Source organism: Brachionichthys hirsutus, chromosome 20 (assembly GCF_040956055.1).
Source record: "Brachionichthys hirsutus isolate HB-005 chromosome 20, CSIRO-AGI_Bhir_v1, whole genome shotgun sequence".
Taxonomy (NCBI): Eukaryota; Metazoa; Chordata; class Actinopteri; order Lophiiformes; family Brachionichthyidae; genus Brachionichthys; species Brachionichthys hirsutus.
In genome coordinates this window covers 10484602-10497387 of record NC_090916.1, presented here as the reverse complement: position 1 = coordinate 10497387, position 12786 = coordinate 10484602, and the positions used below count along the sequence as shown (strand labels likewise).

At 50.2% G+C, this 12786-nt stretch overlaps 3 protein-coding genes and 1 non-coding gene across 4 annotated transcripts in view; 3 read left to right on the top strand and 1 right to left on the bottom strand.

Moving 5' to 3' along the window:
- mthfd1l (methylenetetrahydrofolate dehydrogenase (NADP+ dependent) 1 like) overlaps positions 1–836 on the bottom strand; it is a 35904-nt gene extending 35068 nt beyond the window's left edge. Inside the window, exon 1 of the mRNA XM_068754151.1 lies at positions 646–836. Within this exon, the coding sequence (XP_068610252.1) occupies positions 646–836 (191 nt within the window). The remainder of the gene's footprint in view (positions 1–645) is intronic.
- A 3957-nt stretch (positions 837–4793) lies between these two features.
- Positions 4794–6545, top strand: stx11b.1 (syntaxin 11b, tandem duplicate 1). Its single transcript, XM_068753954.1, has 2 exons — positions 4794–4926; positions 5525–6545. The coding sequence occupies exon 2, from the start codon at positions 5532–5534 to the stop codon at positions 6426–6428; it is 897 nt and encodes a 298-aa protein (XP_068610055.1). The 5' UTR covers positions 4794–4926; positions 5525–5531; the 3' UTR covers positions 6429–6545.
- Positions 6546–9781: 3236 nt separating this feature from the next.
- On the top strand, positions 9782–10681 carry LOC137909689 (syntaxin-11-like). Its single transcript, XM_068754150.1, has one exon. The coding sequence runs from the start codon at positions 9782–9784 to the stop codon at positions 10679–10681; it is 900 nt and encodes a 299-aa protein (XP_068610251.1).
- Positions 10682–12157: 1476 nt separating this feature from the next.
- Positions 12158–12240, top strand: trnal-uaa (transfer RNA leucine (anticodon UAA)). Its single transcript has one exon. It is a non-coding gene; the product is annotated as a tRNA-Leu (tRNA).
- The last annotated feature ends 546 nt before the right edge of the window (positions 12241–12786 follow it).

Sequence of the window (12786 nt, the reverse complement as noted above, 5' to 3'; positions counted from 1 at the left end):
GGTCCAATAGAGAGGATCCGATCGGTCCAATAGGGAGGATCCGATCGGTCCAATAGGGAGGATCCGATCGGTCCAATAGGGAGGATCCGATCGGTCCCCTAGAGAGGATCCGATCGGTCCGCTAGGGAGGATCCGATCGGTCCCCTAGAGAGGATCCGATCGGTCCAATAAAGAGGATCCGATCGGTCCAATAGAGAGGATCCGATCGGTCCAATAGAGAGGATCCGATCGGTCCAATAGAGAGGATCCGATCGGTCCAATAGAGAGGATCCGATCGGTCCGCTTGGCGAGGTGGGGCACACCCTGGACTAGCCGCCAGTTCATCACAGACACTCACTCACTCACGCACGCACGCACGCACTCACGCACACACACACACACACACACACACACACACACACACACACCCGCACACACACACACACGGCAATACCAGCTGTGTACAAAGCAACCGGAAACCCGCTAACGATGATTTAACGCGCGTGTCACGCAGGAAGGCTCCGTTAACACGTGATCTCAGGCTCGGTTGCGTCATCACGCACGTGAAGAGCTCATCTCAGGATAAAGACATTTCACACTTTAGATGACGTCACTGTGCAGCAGCAACAATCAACGCAAGTTTCGGCGTGCACGTGTAGTTCTCACCCGAACGCGCCTTCAGCCTTTCGGGTCTGCTCCGCCTTCGGGGGGCTGCTCGCGGTGGCGCTGCGGGCAGCGCTCGCTGCTCGGACGAGCATCGCGCTGCTGGAGGGTCGAACCCCGCCGAACCCGCGACCCTGCCGGGGTGCGGGTGCGCGCAAACCGCGACAGGCGCTGCGAGCCAAACACAACTTCATGGCCACTTTCTAAAGCTTCAGCAGCGCGCACGGCGTTCCGAGCCTCGTGCACGAGCGAGGAGCCGCAGGAACAGAAACGCTTCAAGTGGCGGCACGAGATGGAACGATGCCGCCTTCAGGGGCCGTCGGAACATTCAGAGTCCGATCCTTAAAGCCCGAACAGGAAATAACTGCGACATTAAATAGTCTTTAGTGAACCCTCTTACAAATATGTCTAAAAATATGGATCCATAGAAGCTTCAATTTCATCAAAACCTTTGTTTCATCCAAAATGTGTGATTGTGTACAGGAAAGATGATCAATATTTAAACGTGTGAAAAGCCAAGTAGGGACCGGAATGTTGCTATCCTCGTTAGAGTTCAATGTTTAATCAATTAAAGGTCCCACATTGTGGAAAACTCACTTTCCCATGTTCCTGCACTTCCGGTGCGTTCGGGTCAAACAGGTAGATAAAGCATCCGGTCAATCAATAGTCAATAGTTCTGTAATCAAGAACAGAAACGCTTCTGGAGGAAATCTCTGACTCAGAGAGTGACTATCTCACTCTCTGCGTGAGATAAATGTTAATGATTTCAAGGTCACAGTCGATAATACAGTCATCTCCAGCAAAGAAGAGATTACCTATTTGGGCTGTGTTCTTGACAAATACCTGTCTACCTGTAGTATGGCAACTAAGGTGATCAAAAAAGTCAATCAGAGAACAAGATTTTTGGGCAGAATGTCTCCTTTTGTCTCCGGACGCTTGCTGCAGCCCTCGTTCAGCCCCTCTTTGACTATGCTAGCACCTCCTGGTATTCAAACATCAAAGTGTCCCTGAAAACCAGGCTCCAAACCTCCCAAAACAAACTGATTGGGCTACTCCTCAATCCGGGGCCCATGACCCACCTTCTTCCTGGACATTTTGCTAGCCTAAAATGGCTCAGGGTAGAAGACAGGGTTAAACAACTCAAAATGGGATTGGCATTTAAAATAGTCAATGCAGCTCTGCCCTCAGTCCCCTCAATCCCTGCATACCTGACAAAACACCTCCACAGATTTAGTAACACCCACAGCCACAACACTAGAGGGAGCTCAAACAACAACCTGATTACCCCCTCCTACAGGACTAACATGGGTAAATCATCTTTCTACAATACTGCCCCCCAAGGGTGGAACGGATTGACTCCCGCCCTCAAAACATGCACCTCTTTGGCCTCCTTCAAAAAGGCCCTAAAAATACACCTTTCAGGGGGACAGAAACGGAGATAGTCATCACGACTCTCTCCGGGTCAAACCCCCCCTCCTTTTTTTTTTGTCCACCTATGTTGCACGTATTAATTGCTTTAGTAATTTATTGTAATTTATGTAAGTTATTTATTGTCATTTCGCATCAGTGGTGTAATTTATTTTAGATTTATTGTTAGTTTGCACTGGCAGTGTAATAACATTTTATTTTGTCTTTCTAATGTTACGTTGCATCAATTGCGTAATTTAATATTGGATTTATTTTTATTTGTATTGTTATTTGTATTGTTTTTTGTGGATGATTTATGTACGAAGGACTTTCAACGGAAACAAGCCCGCAAGGGCTTTTTTGAAATGCTCCTCTTAGACAGGATGTTTGACGTTATTTGTACTGTAATACATGCTACTGTGTGACTGTACTTGTACTCTAACATTCTATCTAATAAATATATTCATCATCATCATCACCACCCTACGAGGACGTGCACATGCATGCACATTGCGTGCACGCTATGTTTGAGACAGAAACGAGGGACGCTGTCCTGCAGCATCTGTTTGAGACAGAAAAGAGGGACGCTGTCCTGCAGCATCTGTTTGAGACAGAAATGAGGGACGCTGTCCTGCAGCATCTGTTTGAGACAGAAATGAGGGACGCTGTCCTGCAGCATCTGTTTGAGACAGAAAAGAGGGACGCTGTCCTGCAGCATCTGTTTGAGACAGAAATGAGGGACGCTGTCCTGCAGCATCTGTTTGAGACAGAAAAGAGGGACGCTGTCCTGCAGCATCTGTTTGATACAGAAACGAGGGACGCTGTCCTGCAGCATCTGTTTGAGACAGAAATGAGGGACGCTGTCCTGCAGCATCTGTTTGAGACAGAAAAGAGGGACGCTGTCCTGGAGCATCTGTCTGAGACAGAAACGAGGGACGCTGTCCTGCAGCATCTGTTTGAGACAGAAATGAGGGACGCTGTCCTGCAGCATCTGTTTGAGACAGAAATGAGGGACGCTGTCCTGCAGCATCTGTTTGAGACAGAAATGAGGGACGCTGTCCTGGAGCATCTGTTTGAGACAGAAAGGAGGGACGCTGTCCTGCAGCATCTGTTTGAGACAGAAATGAGGGACGCTGTCCTGCAGCATCTGTTTGAGACAGAAACGAGGGACGCTGTCCTGCAGCATCTGTTTGATACAGAAATGAGGGACGCTGTCCTGCAGCATCTGTTTGATACAGAAACGAGGGACGCTGTCCTGCAGCATCTGTTTGATACAGAAACGAGGGACGCTGTCCTGCAGCATCTGTTTGAGACAGAAATGAGGGACGCTGTCCTGCAGCATCTGTTTGAGACAGAAAAGAGGGACGCTGTCCTGCAGCATCTGTTTGAGACAGAAATGAGGGACGCTGTCCTGCAGCATCCGTTTGAGACAGAAATGAGGGACGCTGTCCTGCAGCATCTGTTTGAGACAGAAATGAGGGACGCTGTCCTGCAGCATCTGTTAGAGACAGAAATGAGGGACGCTGTCCTGCAGCATCTGTTTGAGACAGAAATGAGGGACGCTGTCCTGCAGCATCTGTTAGAGACAGAAATGAGGGACGCTGTCCTGCAGCATCTGTCTGAGACAGAAATGAGGGACGCTGTCCTGCAGCATCTGTTTGAGACAGAAATGAGGGACGCTGTCCTGCAGCATCTGTTTGAGACAGAAATGAGGGACGCTGTCCTGCAGCATCTGTTAGAGACAGAAATGAGGGACGTTAACTTCTAGATTTAGGGCAGAATATGGGGCCTTTAAAGAATGTCTCTTCCCTTTTGGTAGGTTTGGCCGATTTCTTCTTCAAAACGCCTCCCAAAAATGCTTCTAATGTCCTTTGAAGACAACGGGGTCTATGTTATTTACGTTCGATATGTTCCTCCTTTATTAGTCTTCATAAATCATGCGCCTCATTGCATGCAGGAAGATACAAGGAGAGAAGGTCAGATAATATATGCGTAATCTTAAATTCCATCGTCGCTTAATGCAACGTTACTCTGACTTCAAAGCCACAAGTCTTTTTTTTTTATTTGGGAAAAACCCAAATCTCATTATTCTGAATCTAAAAATGTGATGTGGCTTTATGCTCTAGCAGAAACCGTTGAGCTTTTTGATTGATTATTCCAAATTGGTCGTAGTGTATGATGGGCTGGCGACACAATAACATGTACCTTAGTGATTGATAAACTGTTGAACTTCAAAGACATACATTTAAACAAAGCCCAACAACAGGCGTGTGGAAATACAGCATAAAGGACAAAATGGATCGGGAATACAGCAGGATAAATACACAGGCGAAACAACGGAAGTTAAAAACCCAGAAATAAATTAAATGACAAATTAATGAAAATTACAAAATTACAAAAAAATACAGAAATATAAAGGGGGTTAAAATAAGTGTAGCTGAAAATAGACACAAAAACATTTAAGTGTATTTAGAAATGAACAAATTAATGAATGCAATTAAAAGTGTAAAAGAAAACAATATACAATATAAGTAAGGCAGTACAAGGAGAGAGAGAGAGAGAGAGAGAGAGAGAGAGCGAGAGAGACCTGATTTGTACATCCATCTGCCCACACTCTGTCCTCCTAACCAATCCACGCTCCACGCATGCTGCGTCACCGCGCAGGCCAAACCGACCGGGTTTCATTCCTCGAGACGCGCCGGCGAGTCCCGTGGCGTGCGTCTTCCTGACAAAGCTACAGGACAGACAACGGCGCCGGGCTGTAGAGGAAGCTGCCCTTTGTTCCCGCAGCAGGCAACCTCCAAACAACGCGATGGTGCTGCGGCCGTCCGACGGTTCAGGGTACATTTAGCGTACCTGGATATCCAGTCCAACCAGGTAAGAGTTCCTGTCTAAGGTAGTCCCCTCCCAGCGAGCGTCTCAAAACAATCTTTGAAACAAATGTACACAATTTATTCTAACCGAATCGTAGGTACCTGCAGTATACAGGTAAATACCAGTACAGGTAAGTATCGAGTGTGTATTTTAATCTCTTCTCTCAACCTGATGAAAGGGAGCAGCCCTTTCCTGTTTCATATCCATAGCTGAGAGTTCCTGTTGGAGCAGCAGGCCCAGGAGGCCCCCCCTCAGGCCCCCCCTCAGGCCCCTCCTCAGAGTCCTTATAGCACATTTTAAATGCTTCATTTTGAGTTTCAAGACGCTTCGAAATCTGAGGTGAGAGCAAAAGTCCAACTGATTGGGAGGATAATGATGTCTCACGTTTGAGGAAAGAACTAGTTCGGTGAGCACGACACCTTCAGCTATGCTCCCTCAGGAGAACCTGTTGGGCAGGTGCTGGAAGGAAGGAGGAACCGGCTCCGAAACTCTGGGCGTGTTTACAGACATCTCGTTCTTCTAGACCGCCGAGAATCGAACAGGCTGGCTTCAGATCGGAGCGATAATCACTAATCGCATCTCAATGTGGCTTCTTCTGCAGCCGGACGATGAGGGACAGACTGAGCAACCTGCAGGAACTCTCCAGCAGCCACGCGGAGCCCGCGGAGGACGCGGAGTCCGCCGGCTCCGACTCCTTCAGCAACGTGGACCTGGAAGAGGAGCTGCCCCACGAAGCCGTGGTGTTCGGCAGCAGCCCTGATCTGGAGGAGGTCTTCTCCCAGGCGCAGGACATCCGCAGGGAGGTGCAGCTCATCCGCCTGGAGGTGAGGCGGCTCCGGGAGCAGAACTCTCGCATGCTGCAGGGCGTCACCACCATGAGCACGATCAAAAGGGACTCCAACGCCATCGGCGGCGACATAAAGGCCCGGGCCGAGGGGGTGCTGACGCGCCTCAAGGAATTCGACGCCACAATCCAGAATCTGGAGGAGGAGCACGGCTCGAACTCCGCCATCACGCGCATCGCGAGGACGCAGTACGCCGGCCTGAGCAACGGCCTCCGGGACGTCATGTCCGACTACAACCAGGCCGAGATGAGCCACCGGGAGAACTGCAAGGCCCAGATCCAGAGGCAGATGGAGATCGTGGGGCGCGACGTGACGGGGGAGGAGCTGGAGGAGATGATGGAGGCGGGCCAGTGCAGCATCTTCAGCGACAACGTGGTGGCCGAGAGCAAGACGGTGCGCTCCGCCCTGTTCCAGATCGAGAAGCGCCACCAGGAGCTGCTGGACCTGCAGTCCCGGATCCAGAGCATCCACGAGATCTTCCTGTGCATCGCCGTGCTGGTGGAGGAGCAGGGCGCCATGCTGACCTCCGTCCAGACCAACGTCCAGAAGACCGACGAGCACCTGCAGGAGTCGCTGGTGAAGCTGGGCCGGGCCAAACGGCACGACAACAAGAACCCCTTCAAGCAGATGTTCTGCGGCTGCTTCCCCTGCGTCAAGTAGCAGGACGGGGAAGGACACGCCCAGGGTCACGCCCTCGTTGTGGGAGGGGCTAGTGGCTTAACGTGGGGTTTGAGACGGCGTCCCTCTTTCTCTTGTTCCCTTGGGGGGCGGCCGAAGACCACCGTGGGGGGGGGGCGGCCGCAGACCACTGTGGGGGGGGGGGGGGGGGCGAAGACCACCGTGATGACTGACAACGTTTGAATGAAAGTTTTAATCCCTGAAGCGTGATTGGTTCCCGTTGAGCAGCTCAGCCAATCCGGTTAAACGTCTTAAACTTCCAGCTGAGGGACGCAAACGAATCAGTGAAGTTATTGATCAGTGAAGTTATTGATCAGTGAAGTTATTGATCAGTGAAGTTATTGATCAGATCGTAAATGTGCTCTGCACTGTTTTTATTGGAACTATTTCTAGTCTACTTTGCACATGATTACATTCTGTTTTAGGAGCATTTACCTCTGTGGGGGGGGGGGGGGGCAGCCTTTCTGTGGGGGGGCTGCAGGTATGCAGCCTTTCTGTGGATGTATTAAACGTATATTAAACTCCAGATGTTTTCTTCTTTGAGCTTTACATCAAATCAAAGACTGAAGCTCATCTGAGCGGGTTCACGTGCAGGTAAGAGACAAATGCGCGTGCACGCTCCTCTCGAGCAGCTGGACACGTCAGACCAATCAGATCGCCACAGCGTGCTGTTTCAGCGTTGCGTTCCTCCCGCCTCCACCCAGAAGACACGCGCGCGCGCACACACACACACACACCTGTGTCAGGAAGGTGTTTTTGTTTTCTTCATGGTTCTGTCTCCTGATTGGTCCAAAGACACGAACGTGGAGCAAACATTTGTCCCTTGGAGGAAGGAGCCCGTTGCGCAGTGGGACGGTCCACGCCCGCCCCCGGGGGGGGGGGGGCACACGATGCGAGAGACACTTTATCCTGGCGCTTGGCCGGACTCCTGCTCGTGCAGCGACCCAACAGGTGAGACATTCCTGAGGTAATTGCTGGTGATTGATCATTTCCTGTCGCAGCCGTTCCTGGAGGCAAGTGGGTAACTGATGGGGGTAATTAATGCTGCGCTGCCCCTCTGGGGGGTTCTGTGACCGATTTAACTGTTCGGATTTACTTGCTATCATGCATCATGACCGCTTTAATAAATGGATGCTTGTTTTCTCACTGAAATGAGGATGAGGATGAGGATGAGGAAATGTCTTTTCTGTGTCCATCCTCAGACTGCAGAGATGAGTGTCCTTTAATGGGGGGGGACAAACACTCAGCCTAGAGCAGGGGTGGGCAAACTTTTTGACGTGCGGGCCACATTGGGTTTGAAATTTTGACAGAGGGGCCGGGCCAGGAGCATTTGGATGAGTGTTTAGATATACTAAAGCGCTGTGTGTCGTGTGCAAACCTCATAGCACAGTAAACACACACAGATAAATGTACAACCCGATTTACTAACAGTGTGTACGAAGAACTGCGTCTTTCAAATGTGCAAAATAGCCTTTATCCAGGTAGTACGTTTGTCTCAATGAATATGCAAGATGCAGCATTTACACATATTTTGGCACAACGGTGTGAGGAGAAATGTAAATAGATTAAAATAGCAATGACACTGTGATCTGTCAAACCTGGTGATTGCATCTGTTTTTAATAAATTTCACTTGAACACGTAAATAAATCAACATTTATTGAAAAAAGATGATCACTTTCAACATTCAAAACATATCAAAACACGAAATACTAAATCTCAATCATTTCTGCTGCACTCATTGTTGTTCCACTGCTGTGCATAAATGCGCACTTCATTAAAAGAACGGGATTTATTGATCATGACGCTGGACGTCTGCTCACACACGTAGGTCGAGCCAAACAACAGCATATTCTGTGCCGTCCTCCGGAGGTTTGGAAACGTTGCTTCGTTAAGTGAGGCATGAAAGTCATTCAGGCTAAGAGACTTGAACTTATCCTTTGAGGCGGAGTCGGACTGAAGTTCGATCAGTTCCAGCTGCAGATCCTGCGGGTCGGTTTCAGGGTCTTGTGACGGGACGGGACACCAGCTGAAGTGATGCGTCAATTTTCTTTAAATCAGAGAAGCGACGGCAGAACTCCCGTTCTTGCATTGATTGCTTGCTGGCGTAGTTTGCATGCTTTGTGGCAAAGTGACGGCTGATATTATATTCTTTAAAACCCGCAACGGCTTCTTGGCATATCAGACATGCAGCCGTAGATCGGATTTCGGTGAAAAGAAATCTTGTTGTGCGCTCTTTATTAAACACTCGGCCCTCACCGTCTACTTTGCTTTTCTTTGAGCCGCTCATTTCTACAGACGGGGTCAGAGAGTAATGGGGGAAAAAAAACTAATGCAAAGAGTAATTCGCTACACGCCACCGCGGTTGTCAGTGCGCCATCTGCTGGTGAAACACGGGTATTGCAGGGACAAAATGAAAGTTATGATTTTGAATTTTTTGGTAATTGGACAAGTTCGGCGGGCCGTATTGAAAAGCATAACGGGCCGTGGTTTGCCCATGTCTGGCCTAGAGCCTCTCTGTCAAACGAAATGCTTCATTTCCTCCTGGTTCCTGGTGCGAATGTGTACACGCACACGCACACGCACACGCACACGCACACGCACACGCACACGCACACGCACACGCACACACCCTGCTATTGTTCTGATGCTACTGACTGGTGCTGTAATTAACTGTGTGGCATTAGCTGAATGTTAGCATCCGGTAGCAGCAGCATGGCAGCCAGTGTGTGAACACAAACACAAACACAAACAACACAAAACAACACAAACAACACAAACACAAACAACAAACACACAACACAAAACAACACAAACAAACAACCCAAACACAAACAACACAAGCACGCGTAATTCAGTTCAGTTTTATTTATATAAACCAGATCAGAACAGGAAGTCATCTGAAGGCTTTACAGGATTAGCAGGGAAACACAGAACCCAACTTTCCCTTTAACGGGCAGAAACCTTGGACAGAACCTAGAATCATGGTGGACGGCCATCTGTCTGACTGGCGGGGGGGGGGGGGGGCGAGACAGAGCAGGAGCAGACAAAAACTAAATGTATAAAGCCATAAATGCTAATGCTAGCGATGGACATCAGCGTTGAGGGACACAGGTCCAGGTTCTGCAGCGCCACAGACAGAAGAACCTGAAAGAGAGAGAGGGACAAACAGAGGGAGAGAGAGATTACTGACATATATTTATAACATGAATAATCAGATAAAGGGGGAGGAGCCTAGTGTGTCTATGACTGAATATTGATTATATTGATTACTGTATACTAGAAAGAGATTATTATTATTATTAACCAACGCGTTTCCTCTGATTCCTCAGGCAGAATGCGGGACATGCTGGAGAGGCTGAAGGCAATGGAGGAGGAGGAGGAGGAGGAGGAGGAGGGGGAGGAGGAGGAGGACCCCCCCCAGTCACAGGGATCTGGACCGGAGGTCGATGGCGACCTCGCCCCGTCTCAGCAGGCGGTGGTGTTTGAGAACTCGACAGCAATTGATGGTGTTTTGAGAGAGGCTCACGCCGTCCGAAGGGAGATCTCCGCGCTCCGCCTGGAGGTGGAGCGTCTGAGCGCCCACAACCGACGCTTCGGCACCTCCACGCGGCGCCTCACCCTCCTCAAGAAGGATTCTGAGTCCATCGCTAAGGGGGTTCGGCACCGAGGGGAGGCCTTGTACGCCCGTCTTCATGCCCTGGGCGTGGAGGAGAGGGAGGGTCCCGCCTCCGCTGCCGGCCGCATCGCCCGCCTGCAGCACGCCACGCTGACCCGGGCGCTCCACGCCGCCATGGCCGACTACAACGAGGCGGAGGAGTTGCAGAGGAGCACGTGTCGGGAGAGGATCCAGAGGCAAGCCTCCATCGTCGGGACGGAGATCACGGACGAGCAGCTGGACGCGCTGGTGCACGCAGGGGGCGGCGGGTGGGCGGAGCTGTCCCAGAGCCTGCAGACCCGAGGCGCACGCTCGTCCCGCTGGGCCATGTGTGAGATCAAAGGCAGGCACCGGGAGCTGGTGGAGCTGGAGGCCAGGATGAAGGAGGTGCAGCAGCTCTTCCTCCAGCTGGCCGTCATGGTGGAGGATCAGGGCTCCTTCATCAATAGCATCGAGGCTAACGTGAACGCCGCCGATCAATACGTGGAAACGGTCAATGTCCACATCAAGAAGGCGTTACGGTACAAGAAGAGGAATCCGTTCCTGCAGTGCTGCTCCTGTCTCAGGGCAAACGAGTGAGATCAATGTGAGATCAATCAATCAATCAGTGTTTCTGTGTCCTTCTAGTCCAATGGGGGGAGGGGACAGGCTGAAAGGCCTCCGTTAAATCAATTCAACAATAAAAAGTAAAGATAAATCCGCTTCCTGTTCTCCTGAAACGTGGAAGAACTGGAGCGACGACTGTTCAACGGGGTTGGGCTTAGAACCGAACCAGGAACCTGAGAACGCTAAAGGTGAACCATCCGACCCGAACGGGATGGGAGGAGCAAACCAGGGACCTGAGAGCGCTAAAGGTGAACCATCCGACCCGAATGGGATGGGAGGAGCAAACCGGGAGCCTGAGAACGCTAAAGGTGAACCATCCGACCCGAACGGGATGGGAGGAGCAAACCAGGGACCTGAGAACGCTAAAGGTGAACCATCCGACCCGAACGGGATGGGAGGAGCAAACCGGGAACCTGAGAACGCTAAAGGTGAACCATCCGACCCGAACGGGATGGGAGGAGCAAACCAGGAACCTGAGAACGCTAAAGGTGAACCATCCGACCCTCACAGGATGGGAGGAGCAAACCAGGAGCCTGAGAACGCTAAAGGTGAACCATCCGACCCGAACGGGATGGGAGGAGCAAACCAGGGACCTGAGAGCGCTAAAGGTGAACCATCCGACCCGAACGGGATGGGAGGAGCAAACCAGGGACCTGAGAGCGCTAAAGGTGAACCATCCGACCCTCACAGGATGGGAGGAGCAAACCAGGGACCTGAGAGCGCTAAAGGTGAACCATCCGACCCGAACGGGATGGGAGGAGCAAACCAGGAACCTGAGAACGCTAAAGGTGAACCATCCGACCCTCACAGGATGGGAGGAGCAAACCAGGAGCCTGAGAACGCTAAAGGTGAACCATCCGACCCGAACGGGATGGGAGGAGCAAACCAGGGACCTGAGAGCGCTAAAGGTGAACCATCCGACCCGAACGGGATGGGAGGAGCAAACCAGGGACCTGAGAACGCTGAAGGTGAACCATCCGACCCGAACAGGATTGGAGGAGCAAACCAGGGACCTGAGAACGCTAAAGGTGAACCATCCGACCCGAACGGGATGGGAGGAGCAAACCAGGGACCTGAGAACGCTGAAGGTGAACCATCCGACCCGAACGGGATGGGAGGAGCAAACCATCCCCCCCCCCCCGTCAACAGGCAGGGGGCCCACGGAGGCTCGCCAGTGACGTCATAAACATTCTGGAATCATTAAACTGAATGATCGACACTTGTCTTTGTGTACTTTTGTACAGTTTGTCGTCACTAACTCGACGCGGTGCTTTCAGGTTCGTTGCGGCTCACGGCTCGCGGAACGCGGGATGCTAAACCGGTTATGCCGGTTAGCTGCTGGAACGGCGTAACCGTCAGTTGTATTGATTACGAAGCAGCGCCCGCTCGAACGATAGATCATATATAGTATATTTAAGATTTGTTAAAAGGACGCTCACCCTTGTGCGCACCAGGATGGCCGAGTGGTTAAGGCGTTGGACTTAAGATCCAATGGACGTTTGTCCGCGTGGGTTCGAACCCCACTCCTGGTAAACTGTTTTAATGCTCACAATGTCGGAGAAAACTATTCCTTTGAAGCTCGTCACTTGGTGCTGCTAAATTAATCATGCAGTATTTGTATTTCCTTTGTTCACCTCAGAAATCTTCTGATATCAGAACATGAACTTCATGCCTTTGTATTTTGTATTCATTTCATCTTGTTTACTGCCATTATACAATTCAGTATGTATACTATTATTCAGTATGTATACTATTATTCACTATGTACACTATTATTCATTATGTATACTATTATTCAGTATGTATACTATTATTCAGTATGTACACTATTATTCACTATGTACACTATTATTCACTATGTATACTATTATTCACTATGTATACTCCATTTGTTTCCATTATACATTTAGCATAGGGATCTCATTCATATCTCAAGTATAAAGGGTTTGGTTCAAAGGGCAAACACTGGTCTGAACGGTATTCATAGCAAGAGAAGCCAGACCAAAATACGTCCGAATCAGATCATGTGATAATAAAATAATAAAATAACAATAGGCGGCGCTGTTGCTTCACAGAAA

What these genes read in the sequence shown, in the direction of transcription:
- stx11b.1 (XM_068753954.1), top strand. Translation starts at nt 5,532, where the DNA reads ATGAGGGACAGACTGAGCAACCTGCAGGAACTCTCCAGCAGCCACGCG.
- LOC137909689 (XM_068754150.1), top strand. Translation starts at nt 9,782, where the DNA reads ATGCGGGACATGCTGGAGAGGCTGAAGGCAATGGAGGAGGAGGAGGAG.